The sequence below is a fragment of the Prinia subflava genome, chromosome 3 (genome assembly GCF_021018805.1).
Source record: "Prinia subflava isolate CZ2003 ecotype Zambia chromosome 3, Cam_Psub_1.2, whole genome shotgun sequence".
NCBI classification, from domain to species: Eukaryota; Metazoa; Chordata; class Aves; order Passeriformes; family Cisticolidae; genus Prinia; species Prinia subflava.
Window position 1 is genome coordinate 40893331 of NC_086249.1, and position 19310 is coordinate 40912640.

General features: G+C 35.6%; 1 protein-coding gene across 2 annotated transcripts in view; it reads left to right on the plus strand.

Moving 5' to 3' along the window:
- NBEA (neurobeachin) overlaps positions 1-18500 on the plus strand; it is a 458593-nt gene extending 440093 nt beyond the window's left edge. For both annotated transcript variants that reach the window (XM_063394796.1, XM_063394797.1), the window contains 6 exons: positions 214-369; positions 1262-1432; positions 11569-11670; positions 14899-15095; positions 16064-16215; positions 16713-18500. In XM_063394796.1, the coding sequence (XP_063250866.1) occupies positions 214-369; positions 1262-1432; positions 11569-11670; positions 14899-15095; positions 16064-16215; positions 16713-16803 (869 nt within the window). In that variant the 3' untranslated portion in view covers positions 16804-18500. The remainder of the gene's footprint in view (positions 1-213; positions 370-1261; positions 1433-11568; positions 11671-14898; positions 15096-16063; positions 16216-16712) is intronic.
- The last annotated feature ends 810 nt before the right edge of the window (positions 18501-19310 follow it).

A 19310-nucleotide genomic window follows, 5' to 3' on the forward strand; every position in this document is an offset into this window, starting at 1 on the left:
TCTCTTATTCAAAGAGGGAACTAGAAATCTCACAATAATTTTGTATCTCTGACACCCATATAGACAGCTCTAAATGTTCATATTCAAAATGCTTACTCAACAACAAATTCACAGTTCATTGAAAGTTAAATGTATTCATTTTCTCCTGTAAATGGATGACAGGAAGGTGTTGGAATGGCTTACATGTAAAATGTGTTTTGCATTTCGTTACAGCCAATAACTCTGGTGTGAACAAACGTCAGATCACAGACCTTGTGGATCAGAGCATCCAGATCAATGCGCATTGCTTCGTGGTCACGGCAGATAATCGCTACATTCTTATCTGTGGCTTCTGGGACAAGAGCTTTCGAGTTTATTCCACAGAAACAGGTGACCTCAAATACAGCCCTCTGGTTCTTCCTGGGTCAAAAATGGACAGAGACTATTGTTTTATTAGTACCATAACTAATACTTGTGCTTACACACCAACAAATGATAAATGGCAGTTCACTAAATCATTATTGTTTCAGAATGACAAATTTAGGATTTTTTTTAATGGAAGATAAAGGATGTAAAAGTAAATGGAATACAGTTTTATTAATAGTAACTTTTGAAAGCAATAGTTATTTTCAAGAAATTTATCATATTGAAAGGATCAATATTTTCATGGATCTATTATTTCTAGCTCTATTTATTTCATGTAGTAAGGAATCAGGTTGAATATCCTGCTACAGGAGCCAGTATTTTGTTGCTTTGGCTGATTACTTAGCCTAATATCACTCAGAATATAGCTAAAAAGTAATTGTAATAATAGAAAGGAGGAGGTGATAATCATAGTAAACCTTAGTTTGACATTAACATAGAACAAATACACATTTTTAACATAATAATGTAGCACAATTATGGAAAGGTTCATGTGCAGTCTTATGCATATCACTCATTAAATTCATAAATACTGTTCTAATGCCATTCCTTAAATACTGATGGAGCCATAACTCCACTTAATATTCAGTGACTGCAGCACTGCCTTGATTTTCAGAGATAAGGGTTAGACTATGGATTGACACAGACCACAGCTTTCAGTAGGAATGAAAAAAAAAGGTGGAAAAAAAAAAGCTTAATCTTTGTGATTTTTTTGTTCTTGGAGCATTTAGTGAACTTTAATTATGGGACATGAGACAAAAGTTATGTTTGAACTGAATATTAATTGTGTAGTTAATGATTTCTAAATGCTGCAAGTACCTTAGAAAACTGAATTTGTATGACTTTGCGTTCCCACCAGGAAAATTAACTCAGATTGTGTTTGGCCACTGGGATGTCGTGACTTGCCTTGCCAGGTCGGAGTCCTACATCGGGGGCGATTGCTACATCGTGTCTGGGTCTCGCGACGCCACATTGCTGCTTTGGTACTGGAGTGGCCGACACCATATTATAGGTGACAATCCAAACAGCAGTAAGTGTCCTTTAAACAACACCCCTCTCAGAGGACTTCTGTCACACCTATTGCTTTTAACATTTTAACTTTTCCAGAAGTTATTACCAAATATATCAGTAACTTTGCTTACAGGTTGAAAGTTGGTATAGGAAGAGCACCACATGCTAAGCAATGCAGTGATTGCTAGCCAAAAAAATGTTTAAACATTCTCTGCAAGTTAAGAGATAATAGGATGGGAGTATAGCTCCTAAGTTTGTAATTGCCTTTATCACTTATAGCATCATGTCATCATAAACTAGAACAAGATGGTCGTGGCCTTTAAGTGACAGGACATATATCACTATATTTTGACTTCCCTTTCCCTGGAAATGTTTGTTGGCATTTTAACTTACTCCTTTTGTGCTACAGCATGCTATATCAGCTGCTTGCCTTTGCAAAAAAGGAATGTCTCACATGCCATGGAATTAAATCAGGCTCTCTTGAGAAAGGTCTTCCTATAGTTTGGGGAAGCAATCTGACAGAATAAAAATAAAAAATCATAAAATGTCATGAAAAGTTTACATTTCATCTGCACAGGACTAACTATCAGTGCTTTTCAGAGTGAGGGGGACACAACAATAATATTAATTGATAGAAAAGAGCACTTAAAGTGCACCACTAATTTAAAGGTCCGAAGCCAGGATATGGCTGCAGCTAAAGAGCAGCTTTTGTCCACACACTAGGACTGTTTTATACAACACTAAATCCATTTCATGTAAAGAAGTTTTTGATTTCTAATGATAATTTTCAACAGAAGGGTTTTGTCTTTGGATAAAAATGGAAGAATCTGTCGCTATCAGTTTTGATCTGTGATTCAAATACTGACTGGAGGCAGTACTGTCAGTCACAGACATCTAAGCAAAAGTATTTCTTCTTTGGAATGGATGGTAGAAAAGTGTTTTATTTATTTCAAAGTAAATATTTTATTAATTTTGCAGCAGGAAACTTTTTATTGATTTTTTTTCCATTTGTCTGTAAGCAGAGTAAATAGGAGACAGATAAAAGCCTTGCTTTCTCACCAGATTTTATTTGTTTTAATAACAGAGGAAATACAGGGCAAAAATAAAATTGTGTTCCAATAACAAATTTATCTAATTTTTGCCTACATTTCATGACCTTTTTAGTATGTAATTTTCCAATATGGATAAATTCAGTCTGACAAGGATTTTCATGTCTTAGCAGTTGTTTTAAGTTGATGCAATTTTTCTTCTTTGAATGCCTGTGTGATTCATATAAAGTATTAGTGATTTCTATATTAAGAGAAAAATAAAAGAACTTTCTACTCTCATTAAATAAAAAAATATAAGATTTTACTTCTTTTGATTACAAAGGGCTTGGACAGCCTTGCAATTGGCATCTCCTTTCTGGCTCATACAAACTGCTTCAGTTCTTTTCCAGATAGAATTATATTCATTTTGTCATTATTCTGTCACTTACGTATCTGCAAAAAAGTGGTACTTTTTAGTATCTTAGATTTAATATCTTAGCTGTATAACTTAAGAATTGTCTGCCTTGTAGGTCTTTAATTTTATGAAAGGAAGGATATGACCTGGCTGACAGAAATAAATGAAAACAAAAATTACTTGTATGACTTGCTCTCTGTCTCTATATGGATAAGGCACTGTTTTGCTGAAGAAATAGCATTATGGTCAGATTAATAAGAGACTATGTTGCAAATAGTCATGAGCAGTCAGATGAGATCTTACAGGCACAGGTAACAGAACTCAGGAAGACTTAAGTAGCCAAGACCACTGTGGTAGCTTTGAAATATATTGTTAAGATTTTTTAATATTCCTGTTGAAGACATGTTGAAGACTCATGCTGAGAAAGAGTGATGGCATTTCTATTATTTCTGTCTCTTTTCATTGGGCTGAAGCTGCCTTGGATATGCTAATTATATACCAGTACAGTACTGTACCCTGAACTACATGTGTTGGAAACATATGGTTATTAACAGTTACTTTGACTTTTCATGAACATACATTAATGGAGATAGATACCAAAAAACAGAGGGCCCTTAAAAAAGGGCCTTTAAAAACTTCTACAATTCCTAAGTGTTTCTGCTGAAGTAATGACTAGTAGTTTCTGCTTGCTACCACAAGCAGACATGATAGGTGTCATATGACTAAGATTCCCGTCAAACTAATTTCCAAGAGTGAAGCATTCTCAACAATCCTTCTGAAAATGTTTGAAGTTTTACATAGTTAAAGCCACAGAAGTAATAAAGAAATCTCAATAAAGAATTCCTCCTCTACGCTTCTATAGTTGCTGGTAGAAGGTTAGGATTTACCTTGCAGGAAAAATGAAAGTGATCTGATCAATGTAGATCAAATCCAAATACTTAACATGTTTAGAATGAATTTCCAGAAAGATGTAGATGATATTTTCAGAGGGAAAAAAGGGGTATTGGGTTTTTTAAAAGCTGTCATCTGGAAACACAGATAAGGTGTTTTATACCACAGGATATAAGAAGGTGAAGAACTCAAAGAAAAATGTCAGGTATAGTAATTATCTGGGTTAGATGTTTGACTTTATAATGATCTTTTAAGCTGAAAGACAGTTAATTATCAATTTGTGCTTCAATACATCCAGTTACCAAAAGGAACTAGTTTCAGAATTTAAGGGGAGAAAAAGCAAACCTCTATTCCTAAACAGTTTGTGTGGTTTAACATTTGTATAGAAGAATGTAGATACCATTTAATTCAACAACATAGAAATCACAATCATTTATTGTGAAATACTCTCAGGCAAAAGATTTTCAGATCAGATTTCCTACAGATTCTGCTAAGACTCGTATTCCAGAATCCATGAGGTTTTTGTAATCTTTACTAAACAACATGTATATCAACAACCTAACCTGTCAGACTTCTGTAGAACCTTCTGCTGAAATACCTGTACAGGCGTATGCTCAGTGGATTACTGCAGCTGCATCTGTGGGAAATACAGAACTAGCTCTTGTTTAAAGAGGAGAATTGAGAAAAGATGCAAGTGATTGATCTAGTTCAGTAGTTGAAAGCTTGCCTATGTGAGAGCATGGTAATCTTCATTTTATAATTTTTAAATAATTTTTCCAATTAATACATGTATAAAGTTATAATTTTTATTCTACAGTAAGTGTCAAAAATTAGTTTCTGATTCAGTATGCACTTGGCACAATTTCTTGACACCTCTCACAGTCACTGTGAGAACAGTGGAATTTTACTAGGCTTTAAATGCAATGTTTTCCATACAGTAGCTTTCTAAAAAAGCTTGTAGGAAATCTTCTGGTTAGAGTGTTTGTCCAGGAAGTAGGAGACCACTTGAGCTCTTGAGTCTCTCTGGAGACTGGGGGAATTAAAGCCCACATTCCCATGTTCACCAGCATGTGCTGACTATCAGCTAGAAGTTAACACAGAATGGGCTCATGAGAATCTCCAGATTTGGTAGAAAGCAAATTTCTTTTCTATGCTTATATTTATGCATGTTTCATGTCATGATGATTGGATATAGAGGAAATCAGGAGTGAGATACTGCATACCTTCAACAGCACCATGTAGGGCAAATCTTGCCCCTGTTTGTACTTTCTCTAGTTCAACATTGACTTCATGGCCATGTCATTGCTGAGTTCCAACAATGGTGATGTTGGAGGTCCTGTTAAGACTAGACTAAAGGCTGGTGTTTGGGAATGCTTCTGGAAAGCAAGAGATGTGGCATGATTTCCTGCAGGCTGAAGGGCAGTTGAATGCAGAGTTTATATACTTTTGAACTTCCCTTTGTTTCTTTATCCTTGCTTACTTAAGTACCACCTTTTAGAAAAACGCTCAACTGAATGAAGCTTAGTCCTCTTGCCAGGGTCACATATCTACTTCCTAAGCCAAAATTGCCCATTTGAAATAGCCAATCTGAATCTGCACCTTATTAAGCTGATGTCCACATTGTATAAATCTGCTGCAGTTGCGAGAATAGTGAAAGGTATCTGTTTTCTCTTAGTAAGACACAGCACATGCAAAGGACATAGTTTGCTTATTTGATTTGTTTGAAGTTCTACGGGAAATGTAAATCTTTGCAGTTCTCAGAGACTGAATAGAAAAATTATTGTGATGGAGTTTGACAATTTCTGTTTTGATTTTTCTTCTCTTATGATATAAGGGATTTGTTTTAGCTGAGTGCTAATTTGTATACAAATTTCTTCTCACATGGCAACTGTATTAGTCATCACAAAAAGGCGCAAGGAAAATACATTATATGCCCTGGAGTTCAACATGTATCATTATAGCTGTTTTATTTTTATATTTTATGATTACTTTATTGAGTGTCTCTTTCAAATAAGTGACTTTGAAAATGAGAATTATCTCAGAGTCTTTGAACAGTTATACCAAAGCAGATGATAGAATTGCAGAAAAGTGAGGGACAGATGCTTTCATCTGAAACAGACACAAATTCAGAAACTAATTTGGAAGTGATAAAAATTAATTTGCACACTTTAATTGGAATCAGACTCCTGCATGAAAGAAAGGAAGGGTAGGCAGCTTGTGCTAAAGGCTGATTGAATTTTTTGTCAGGTAAGTACATTGGACCTGGCCGCTTATCCTCTTGAGCCTCTCCATGCAATATATTACATTCACCCTCTGTCTGGTGTTCTTTAAAAGGATCAATGCTATTCCTGGTTTTCCCTAGAGCCTGAAATTTCATTGATCTTGGGACTTGACATTTCTCATTACCTACTGTAGCTTCCAAGAGGATGGTCACAAGAGGTGTGGGAGTTAACCCCACTTTTTCTAACAGCAACTGTGCTGACCATTGAAAAATGCTGTGTCTATCAGCCATAAGATGGGTTTTTTTAGCATTTTAACTTAATCTTCACAGGTGCTAAAATTTCATCCTGTCCCAGTGAGTGTAATTACTATATAGCTGAAAGAGAGGGTAAACTTTACCATAAAATACCTTTGTCAAGTCGATATACATTTTTTTTTGTCTGTCATGAAGTCTATCTTTATGTGTTCCTTGTACATAACATAATTTTGGAACAATTTGAAGTTGTGAACATCAAGCATTCTGCAGGATTGTGTCTTGAAAGAGTAGTTATTCTGAACTCAGAACTTTCACTTGTTGTTTTATATCCCTTTATGCCCTAGCTTAACCTTGAAAGGGCAGCAGTTTAAAAATAGTCACCAGTGTGCTCTGCACCAAGAGGACTGGGTGGCTGTCTGAAGGATCTGCACTAGCAAATGGGCACCTGTGCCATCTGCTTTGTCTGTTTGAGGAGTTATTATGATACTTGTAAGTTTGTGCAATTTAGATATTAATTTTGGAAATACAGTATCTTAGCACTGGTCTGCCAGAGCAGAAGCTCTTTGAAAACTAGTTTGTAATTTTTACTGGCACCATCTCTGCTCTGGTTGCCAAAGACATCTCTCTTCTAAGGCTGCTATGTAAAGGTAAATCCACCTGAGATAATCTCTAGTATTTTATCAAGAGATGTCTGTGCCCATGCTATGTTGTGTACTCCATGGGAATTGTACAGTGCAGGGTGGTTCAACAACTTGCCCAAGATCCCAAAGCAATTTAGTGAAAGAGATAGGAAGAGATGCTGCAAATCCATAATCTCCTGTCCTTCACTATATTTTACCTTCTGGATTAGTGCAAGTGCCTGAAAGCCCAGTCACCTGGGTGAATTGTTTGTAGTTATGTACAACATTCCTCTGCAAATAAACCAGCTTTGCTTCCCAGAGCTGGGAATATTTTGACAATACTAATATTTTCCTGTCAGACATCTTTCTTTTACACTCATTGCTCCCCCATGTTGTGGACATAGTTACTGACTGTTTTCTGTTTTGAGATATTCATATTTATTGGTTGTAGCCTTATCTTTTAATCAAATTCCAAGACATTTTTTCTGACCATAAAGATTTGAGAAGGCTCTTACATTTTGACTTCCATGAAAGCCGTTGTATTTTCATTTTTTTTCCTGGTAAGCATCCCTGAAAAGTCCTAACAGCAAAGCAAATAGCAGAGTAAATTCTTTTCAGCAATTCAGTAATTCAGGTACAGCCTTGTTTGTACTTGCTTTTGTCAAAGTGAGAGATAAAATGGAAGCTAAAATTTGCCATGTGCTCTCATGTTTCTTTATACAGAAGACTCCTAGATGTGTCCCCGTAGAAATCTGTATATAATTCCTGAAAAAGAACAGTATGAAAGAAATAGTAACACTGTCTTTTGTCTTTCTTTTCCTCTTTTTTTTTCCTTGTTATGCAGAAGCACTCTCTGTTGCTAAAAATTAAGAATTATATTAAGAATTATATTCTTCTGCAAGAAGGAAAAATGTGGTTCATTTTAGACTTCCTAGAAAAACTTACTTGTTTGGAAATACAGCACTTTTTTTTTCCTTCTGCCCTCTAGTAATTCAGTTCAAAGGTGCTCCTTTGGGGAAATTACAGGGAGTTTACAGTGATGGTATCTCAGTTCTTAGGTAGGATATTTTCACCTGCAATTCCCTTAGAGCCTTTGACCTCTGGCTGCATCTATCTGTGGTGATGTGACTGTGACAGAATATTTTGCTAGATATTGAATGATTCCTGGCCTTCACAGCTTCTTTCCTTTGCAATAAAATGTAATGTGACCGAGGTTCATGCCACAGTTTTTCTGTAGAAAGTATCAGTGAATAATTTTTTATTTGAGCCCTAAGGGAAAAAAAATCCCATTTTCAATTACTGCTGTTACTACTGACTGTTACTCCTAATACTGATATTCCATTATTAATTTGTATTTACTGAAAAACAGGACAAATAAGACTCATAGATCTATGTTTCAGGGAAGTTTTTTCTTATAAGCATTTTCCTTTATGAATCAAGAAGTCAATAAAATATGCTTATTTGGTGTATTCTGGAATTTTACAGTTGCTTGATATTGCAGAACTTTCCTAGGAAACACTGGGGAAAATGTCCTTTTGAAAACCACATTACTTCTTTTCCTTCAAATATTTTAACCATTTAATAATTTCAGTCATCTAGTTTGATGCAGTCTGGTGACACCTCTAGAATCATACCTTGAGCCAAGATGGCCATTGAACATAATCATCATTTTTCTAGAAGGACATACAGAAAAAAAAAAGTGGAAAATTTTGAACTTAATTAGTTTTCCTTTCTTTTTTTTTTTTTTGCTTTTATGTTATGCACTTGGAGAACAGAAAACCTTGAAAGGATATGGGGTTCTCAAAGCAATGTTCATGAGGAAATTATAAAAATCAAAATATAGCTATCTTTGATAAGCTACACAAAGCATCTTTCTCCTTCTTCTGACATCCATCCGTTCATAGCAGTAAAGCTCAGTTTTCAGTTCACATCTTCAGTTTCCAGACTAAAATGATTATTTTCTTGCAGTGTAGATTAAAGTTTTGGAAATGAGGATTTTTTGAGGTAGCTGTTTGCCTTAGAGGTAAGAAATTTTTAATGTGTCTGTACATTGGAATAACAAGACCTCTTAGATTGACGCACTCTGTACTATTGTGTCCAAAACTGAAGTCTGTGAATCCATGCTTGGTAGTTCTCATCTTGTTCAGAAAGATATTAAAATTCATGGAATTGCTATTAAATTTTGATGGCAGAAGATGTTAGGGTTTGACAAGAAAAACTGTAGATTCATGCTAAACTTTTGAGAACTATGATTCTATACATTTCTGGATATCCACATTTTAAGAATGAGCTTAAAGCTAGACAGGCAAAGAAATGAATTGCTACAATGGCTGAAAAATGGCAAGCCCATTCCTTCAAAAGTGTTTATAAGGGTTTGGTTTGGTTAATAGACTCAAAAGGAAAGAAAAAAAAGGGCTATTTATTCTTTAAGTACATAAGAGGGGAAAATGCTAGAGAAGACGACCTGAAGCTAAAGAGCAAAGCTAATACAAAAACAAAGAGGTGCTAGGTAGACAAAGAAAAAATTCAAACTATTTCTCTCCTTTATAGTAGGAGGAGACTGGACCATCCTTCCAAGTCACATACCAAGATAGCCATTGCATTAATTGTTTATAACATGTGAGTGTCTACAATAAAAGAAGACTAAATTCTTTGACCCACAAAAGTCTATGCATGGCTCATTCCTAATGCATATCTTTCAAAAACCCATGCAATATTTTTTTAGCTACTCATATAGATCCCTTTTGGTTTAGTGTTTAGCTGCATTTCCACTTAGGAAACTGCATTTTATTCCAGAGTTGAAATGTGTGCAGCCATTCACCCATTGGACCTCTCTGTGCCATTGGCTGCAAGATGAGTTTCTGGGCTGTTCATCATCTTTTGGGCCTGTGACTCCCAGGTAGCAGAGTCAAGTTATCCCCTTTGCTGCTTAAGCAGTGAAGAGAGAAAACACTTTAAACACTGTGCAGCTTCCTGTCTTACTCTTCTGTATCACTTGGGTGACCCTCCTTTGAGCTCATTTCAGTAAATGTGGCTACAACACTTTCATCTTTCTGGTCTTCAGTGGCAAAGTTGTTTTTGCCTCTTATTTGCAGATCTAAGGTATTGCACTGAAGGTTCACACTGAGGGAGTTCTCCATAAATCCTACTCTATATAATTATTTTTCCCAGAACAGAATCTTCTCTCCAGTGAACAGAGCTTGTGCTTGTCCAGGAACATCAACTTCCACCTGGCTGCATTGAAAAAAAATAAAAACATATTTTTCTACTTCTTTATTTAACTAGACAATGATATAATAATGATATAATAATGTCTTCTCTTGTCATTATACAGTTGCCCATGAAAATTTGCATGAATTATTTTATAACAAGCCTATCTTACCAAGATTTATATTATTCCATAGATATTAGTTAGTGTATATATAGGTTAGTATTTGATTAAGAATCAATTTCCAGCTGATAACAGAAAGCTGATTTCCAAACCCTGATTTCCAAAGTACATATATGTAGCTCATAGTACATACCTCTCTATGGAAAAAAAAAAGAGATCTTTCATTGACCCAGCTTCTGTGCCATCCATGTAATCCACAGTCAGTTGCATATAAAACTGGTTTAAATCAAAACATTGTATTACTAAGACAAATATGTTGAAAAAATAAATGGAACCTGTTTTAATATAGCTATCTTTACCAACTGTACCTCTCATCCTAGCAAAACCAGGTAAGACTTCCAGTCCAACACTGGTATTAATAGTGACTGGTATTAATGAGATTTTTGCTTCTAATTCTTGTTGACAAAAGTGTGGATTAACCATTTTGTTATTTTATACAGAATTAATGTTACAGTAATTTATCCATAGTTCCCTAGGTAGTTTCTTTTAGTATGTGAACTACACTAACAGAGCTCCAGTCCTTTTGAATATCCAGATTTTCTGTATTTCATTTGCACAATGCAAATATAATGATGTGAACTCTGTGTTATCTAGCAAGTTGCTAAATTTTTATTGCCGATTGACTCTCTTAGCCTGGCAGAGCAGTATCAAATACTAACCAATTAAATTGTCAGCACCTGTTATTATTAGAAACAAGTGAAATTTTTCTATTTGTCACTTAAACAGTCTATAAATCCCCATTTGTTTGAAATTTCAGTTCTGAATATATATATATATATATATATATATATATATATAAAATAGATATATAAATAAATAAATGTATACTGATAATCATTTTTAGGCATATTTTAATTTGTGACCATTCCTTGTGTCTCCGAATCAATATTCTCTATGCAGCAGTAGTATGTTTCTAGTACAGTATTGTTCTTCTCTTTTCCTACCCCTAGTTTCATGAGACAAATTAGGATCATTATGAATGGCACATCCTAAATTCTTTAGGTTCATAGCATAAGTCTGGAGACATGTATGTTACATAGCAGATCTTTACATTACAGCTGCTTTCAATAGCACCACGCTTTGTGTTCTTTTATAAATTCATTAATGCTTTGGGAAGTTGTGGTTTTGAAGCTGTATGACATCTGAATATATTTTTCTGGGTATCCTAGGTATGAGATATTTAATGTCACTGCACCTCTTTCATGCATAATGATTTCAAGCAAATTGCAGCAAAGTTCTTTTGTTGATAAATCGTGTCTGGTTTGGCCTGGTTTGGCATTCCCTTGTTTTCTTTTTCTTTTTTTTTTCTCACCTTTTTTTTGCTTTCTTAACAGGTGATTATCCAGCTCCTCGTGCTGTTCTAACTGGTCACGACCATGAAGTTGTCTGCGTGTCGGTCTGTGCAGAGCTGGGACTTGTTATCAGTGGTGCTAAAGGTCAGAAACGTTTTTATGATTTAAGTCTGAACATTTTTAGAATCTTTTTTAGTGGTATTTCTCAGACCTCCCTCAAGCCACATATACTTTAATTATCCCTAAGGCGTGTTGTAATTCTAGGAGAATCTGAAGCACTTTTCTCTGAAAATTGTTATTTACTATCTGCACTTACAAGTTTAGACACAAATTCAAGTTGATCACTCCTTCCAACCATCAGTTTATGCAGCTATTCTGCTCAGATCTGGAAGAAGAGTCTTTTAGAAAAATGTATGCAATAATTCTAATGACATCTACTGAATTTGAAGAAACCTGTTGATAGAGATGTATTTCAGGGAGGGTGAGTTCAAAATTCTCCACCTTGATCTTAATTGAGAGGTGGTTTGTAGGACTAACCTCACTCTCCAGGGAAGCAGGATCAGTTTGCTTTGGAACTGTGTGCAGCATTCTGTCCAGTAGGGTTTTTTTGCCATGTTTTCTAAATGATGAGCAGTTGCAGGTTCTCCTGTTATTCATCTGTGGAATCCAGAGTACCCAACAGTTGCTACCACAAGTGTTCAAAATACTTTCCAAGAGTGCAGCCATATCCTGTATGACTGGTCATCAATGTAAATAAAGCACCAGCCTCAACAAATGTTTGCTTCCTCCTTCTTTACTCTGTTTCTCCTTGATTTATTCCATTTCACTACTTCTGCCCATCTTCTATCTCTGCTTAATTCCAGTCCACTTTTCTTCCCCCACTGCCCTCTCTCATCCAGCTTCTTGTCAGATTGCATATTTCTTCTTTCTTATTTGCCTCTCCTCTACCCTTTCTCTCTTAGTTTCTTTTGTGCTACATCATCTCTTTTCCCTTATTTCCTTTCTTTGCATCACCCTTGTATTTTCTTTTTCTTTATACGTATTCCTGTCTCATTTCTACTCTATTCCTACATCCAGTGACTTGCTATCTTTGTCTCTAGTGATGCCTGTTTTAGTCACCTCCATGGATACCTTTGTACTCATTTTTAAGTTTGCTGCTTCTGAGGGTAGGAAGGATGTGATGCTTGCTCTACCAACTTTTGCTCACAGCTGAGCTCCTGGGTTATTGCCTTTTATACTGTCTTGGAGCTCAACATTTATTTTTAAAGCTGAGTGTGAAACTTTTGAGTAAAGCCACTTTTAACAAGAAATCCTAATGGGTCATTAACTCTTGTAATGGCATACTACATAACAGTCATAGGCAAAGTCAAGACATTTGTGAAAAGAATGTACAGTGATGCTGGAGCTAGGTCTTTTTTCTTGAAGCACTGCTATTTCTTACCCTTTACAGCAGTTTCATACTCTCTGGCTGCCATAATAGTTCACCCTTTCCAACTATCTTTCTGCAAATTTCTTCTTCTTAATATAGGTGGAACCTGTACTCAGTTAACTCATTAACTATTTGCCGCTTTGGTAGCTTACACATTTTTAGAGGTAAAAGCTGATGGAGAGCAAAATATTTTTAAATCAAATTCAGAATATGTTTATAAATGATTAAGAGAACAGTCTGTCTCTTTAGTAGTCTTCTCATGTTCTTCCTTTTGAAACTTTAGACTGTATAAAAACACAGAGATAAAATATTTTTTTTAAATTGCTATTTTCCAAGATATGGCTTTTTAAAAGCCTTTTCTTCAGATCAGTTAGTTTCAGTTCCTTCCAGCTTCTCAGATTGCATCTCATGGCAGTGTTGCATTGCCCTGCCATCCAGTCTGAGCTCAGCCTGTGCTTCCTGGTGGGCAGCTGTTCCTCTGGAACTGGCTGTGGCAATGTGATGACACGTGCAGCACTTGAGAACCTACTGAAGCAGAGAGAAAGCACATTTAGGACTCCTCCTCTGTGGGAAATCTTGTGAGTCAGGTTGATGCTTCCACCTTCTTACCTAACAAATCCAAAAAACAGTAGTCAGTCTCTATGTCCCTTCAGTGGCATCCTAAATCAGATGTGCCTTTTTGTGCCCATGACCATTCAGCTATGAAGGTATTTTCTTTTGAAAAATCTAACAAGGTAATTATTCTAAAGGTGAAGGCATCACTTTTTGTAATATCCTGGCACTTCAGTATTTCCAAAGCTGAAACCCAACTATTTGAGAAAATAAATTCTTTCCATTGCAGTGGTATCCCATGGATGCAGCCAAACTTGGGGTCCCTCTGCAGAAGACTTTATGCAAACACAGATAAAAGCCTGTATCAGAGAGTTCACAGATAAATGCCCTGATGCTGATTCATTCTACCTGGGCAAACCCAGCTGCTGTGTGAATTTCAAAGAAGTTAGAAGGATTTAACATGAGGTGGCTGAGTCTTCCAATATGAATTTACTTTCAGGGTCATGAAGCAGTTGTATAAGGAAGAGATTATTGCACTGTCCAGGATTATCCTGTGATTCATAAAAGAAAACATTTAGAATTTCCTGTGACTCATTACATTTATCAGAGAAGACACCTTTTTTCTTAGTAGGAATACAGATCTCACATTCAAAAAAACCCTTTTTCTCATTGTTCTGGAAATGTAAATAAGCTTAGTTTTGCATCTTAAAATGTAAATTGTCGATTTTGTATCTGTTTGTTTCTTTCGTGAGTCTAATAAAAAGACATTAAAATATCATATTAAAATCTCTCTGGGGCAAATGGGGTTATAGTGTGATCTCCTAAAATCTCTTGTAGTCCAAGTATCATTATAACTCTGTTGGCTTCCACATGACTCCTACTGCTGAAACAAATCAGGACTGAAATCTATGCATATCACATGTTCATGGGGGAGAGGATCTACAGGAACTGCCATTGTCTGTAGGAGGAATATGCAGTAATATGATTACATGCCCTATGGGAGTTGCTCCCACTAGTCACTGATAGGGCCACATCTGTTTAATGGGAATGAGCAGGCTAAAAGAGAGTTCACGTTGGAGAAAATCACTAAGAGCAAAGCTTCTGAGTGCTTGGGAAGGGAAAAGAGTGTTTTATGAGATAGATCAAGGAAAACTCTTAACAATCTAAGTAAATAATATACTTCTGAGCATATTGTATTTGTTTTCTTAACATGCTAGCTCTTGCATTTCCTTTTCTGTGGTGCATTTTAAAATCCTTAAGTAAACATTGCAGCTTCTTATATCTACGCAGCATTAATGTGACATAAATGTGTATTATGCATCATTTTTGTGCACAGACTATATTGTTTGTACAAACAGCAAATGTATGATATATTATGTTTTCATATACAGAAGGTCCTTGCCTAGTACACACAATTACTGGAGACTTGCTGAGAGCCCTGGAAGGAACAGAAAACTGCCTGTACCCTCGCTTAATTTCAGTATCTAGTGAAGGTCACTGCATCATCTACTATGAACGAGGACGGTTCAGCAATTTCAGCATTAATGGCAAACTCTTAGCTCAGATGGAGATCAACGATTCAACCAGGGTAAATCTAAATGCAAACAAGCATTTGTTGTGTGTTGCCCTTATTTACTAAAATAAATTGAATTTATCTGCTGTATGGTTTAGAGAAAATCATATATGTAAAATTGCTGCCTCCTGGTTAAGCCATTCAAACACATTTAAGGTGCTTGGTCACTACTGGCTGGAACAAGGATCACTTTTTGCCCTATTTCTGTCCTCACTGCATTTATTTCCAAAATACTAAGTTTGGACAAGGTACAGAGGAGCCATTGTTGAGTGCCCAATTAGCACAAAAACAGGAGACCTACTACTCAAAACAGTAAGTAGGAAGTCACTTTTGGGCACATTTTAAGATTTCATTATCTTAAAGCTTTATCTCTTACGAATGCATCCCAATTTCAGATGTTCAGATTTTCATCACCATCTCCAAATATGAAAATGCAGTTAAGCTTTTCCTAAATAAATAAGAACAAATAGCTTATGAGCCCACAATATTTGCAGAATTTTTTTTGGAATTAAATTTCAGTGGGAAGTATGTCTTTGAAACAGAATGCTCTGAAAAGTCCTCATTCTTAATTTATTAGCCAAGACATGAATTCATGCCTTCAGGGCTCTGCTCTGTCACTAGCACTTGAAGCAGCAACAGGAATGCAGATTGTTGCTCTGCTTTAGGTGGTGCTGATATCACTGAGTATTGTAGAACAAATTCTGGTATGTAGAAATGTGCTGAACTCTAGTATTGGCAGATTCAGTCAAGGAGTTTTTTTTATCTATCATGTTTAATACCACACAATTGTTTTTAAAATTTGATGATACAAAATTTGTCGGTTCATTTTTGGACTAGGGAGAAAGAGGAGAGGAGGCATTTTGCTTCAGATTTAAAGTGGGCAGAACATAAGAAGTGCTTTTAAATCAATTCAGTTTTTGAAATATTGATCCATTTCCATAAATGCTAACAGTGTGCTTGGGATTTTTCTTTTTCTCCTGAAGGCCATCCTCCTGAGCAGTGATGGGCAGAACCTGGTGACAGGAGGAGACAATGGTGTGGTGGAAGTATGGCAGGCCTGTGACTTCAAGCAGCTCTATATTTACCCTGGCTGTGATGCTGGCATAAGAGCTATGGATCTGTCTCATGATCAGAGGTGAATGTTTCATTCATATTTGTACGTAAATACTAAAATTCCAGAAAGAATACATCTCCATGAGCTGTGAGTATATGGTATGGAGTTGTTAACAGGATGTGTAAGAAACAATTACTCCATTTTTTCCTGTTAATTTATCTGATTCAACACTTATTCTGCAACTTGAGTCTCATAATGGAAGCATTTAACATTAAGGTGAGGACTTAATTCATTGAAGTTAATAAGCCAGACACTCAGCTAGCAAAATATTACTAAAATTGCATTAACTTAAGAACAAAGGAATAGTCAGATTGAATCAGAGTGCAGTAGCATCTATTAAATGCCTTAAAACCGATTGCAAAAGTTTGAGATACATTTCAGATTTTCAGCCAAGCTGCAGTACTTAGGATAGTGTTGCAAAAAGTGCCTTGTTCTTTTAGCTTTTCTCTGTCTATGAAAAACCACAGCTTGAGAAGGCAAAAGAGAATTAACAGCAACATCTTTGGTATCTTTTTCAGAACTCTGATTACTGGCATGGCTTCTGGCAGCATTGTAGCTTTTAATATAGATTTTAACCGGTGGCATTATGAGCATCAGAACAGATACTGAAGCGCAGTGAAGAACTGAAAGCCCAGGTAAAGCTGAGAGCACAAGTGCTGCAAAGAAAGTTGTAGTCTCTGGTGGAAAACCATGTCTGCATCGACCTCCGTTGTACATTCCATTACACCCAGCAATAGCTGTACATTGTAGTCAGCAACCATTTTACTTTGTGTGTTTTTTCACAACTGAACACCAGCTGCTGAAAAGCAAGCTTGTATCATGTAAATTATATGAATTAGGAAATGTTTTGGTAATTATTTCATATATCTTTGTTTATTGAGAAAAGGTAGTAGGATGCGCCACAAGAGACTTTTGAAAATTCTGGGGAACCTTGTGTCCAGTTATTTCAATGTTTAGGCTTTGAACCTAACATGCATCCCATCTCCAGCCTCTTTTCAAGCTGAGATTAAAAAAAATATGTTTGATACTTTGTACATCAGATGCACATCTTAACTTTAAAGGGATACTTTTGTAAAAGTAAAACCTTGTATAAAGAACAAAACTGTTTCTTAATTTTATTGTGGAGTTACAACTTGCATGTACTTTAAACCTGATGTCTTGAAGGAACAGGTGCATTCACACAAATCAGACTGGAGATCTGCCTAAGGGTACAGCTTGTGTTAAAGGGTTGAATTTGGGAGCAAACAGTAATTCTGACATTTTCACCAACACATTTTTCATTTTTTGAATCTAAAGTTTACCCCTTTTAAGTGGAGTTCTGCTCACAAAGCATTTGGATAAAAAGCCATCATTTGCCATATTTATACTTTATACAATAGAAATTAATTTCCTCCCTTTTAAATTTAAAGACTAGACAGAAAGGGAGCAAAGAGGGAAGCTCAGTTTAATGCTTTGTAATGCTTAATGATTCCCAATACAGACAAAGTGCTATACTTCTGATTATTAACATTTGGCATATAAATCATGGGCAAGATAGTCCCTACTGTTTTTTCCCCCTTATTTTTAATCTGAGGAGCCTGCTTTATTTGAGAGCCTTAGCTTCATTTCAAAGGTGACTGAGGTTGTTCTTTTCAGTTCTTCTGAAAATCTCACCTGAAGCCACTCAGACTAAGGCACTTCATCTTTTACAATACTGTAATGATAACTATCAGAATAATTTTCTGCACATTATGCTGATCAAATTACACACCCAGGGGTATATACACTTTAATTCATGTTTCTTCTTTGTATATTTGGTGACTGTATTGTCATAGATGTACATATTGTGTCGGTAGGGCTATGAGGCATGTAACAGGAATGTAATTTTCTCAGAATTTACACTCACTTGCAGTCATTTATTTAAAAAGATAATGGATTCTTTGTATTGGCACTTTGCACCAGGAACATATCATTATTTATTGATGTGATTACTTATTTGTTATCCACCTTGTATTAGTAAGTTTAGCCCTGAATTTCCTTCTTCATTGTTGTTTGTATTTATAAGGTTTGGAAATCATGGGGATCAGCGTAATGATTAAGTTATTCATCACCTGTCTGTAAGCAATATCTTGAGTTTGTAGCTTAGAATTGGGAGACTATTGAACATCTGGAAGACAAGTTCATTTCATCTTGAGATCATGGTGAAATATTTTGGATATATAAATTCCTTAAGCTATTGTAACCATGTTTTATTGCAAAGATGTAAAATATGCCAGATGTGTGTGAGTTGGAAATCAAAAAGAAAAATAAAATATGCAAAGAATTCAGTGATTGTTTTTCATTCCAATGCAACTTTTTTCAAAGCATTCCCATTGTCATTATGTACAAACAATTATTTTTTAGAAATTCTTACTTATGTGCTAAATATATGCCAAAATGTATGCAATTCTGGGTGGTTGTTTTTCCTGGGGTCTTGGGAAAAAAACCCCACAGGTTACAGAGTGACCTCTGCAACTCTTTTGATTGTCATGAGAGAAGTTACTTAAGTTACTTTGTTCAGCAGAAGTAAAAAAGAAGAAGAAAAATCAAAGCCTTTAAGTGGTATTTAGGATCCTTATGAGCAGGAAATAATCTTATGTAATGGACCTCAGAGAGAGCAAAGATCTGGTGAGAGAAATTTTGGATATCTCTCAGTATCTGATAAGATGGAATAAATTTAATCTTCTTTTGGGCATTGTAAGTTAGATATCTAACTACCTCCACAGCATAATAACACAGGTGGGATAAGTTACCTTTTGGAAATGCTGAGGACACTACAAAGATTACAGCAAACAAGTAGAGACATATGTATATCTATATGTGAGATGTCTAATTTAAGGTGGCAATGCTGAGTAAAATACTTTCCTATTAATTAGAAAATTCCCAGAAGTTTTCTAATTCTCAGTAGCAGAATAGCAACCAACATTTCAATTTGTTGCCCTAGTCATTTCATTTAAAATTAAAAGGATTGTTCTTCAAATTATTATCAAAATGAACCAAAGCCAATATTTGAGGACCTTATTAGAATACAGTATACATTTTACTAGATATTTATTTATATCAATCAGCTTTCGAAAGTATAACAACCTAACTTGGTT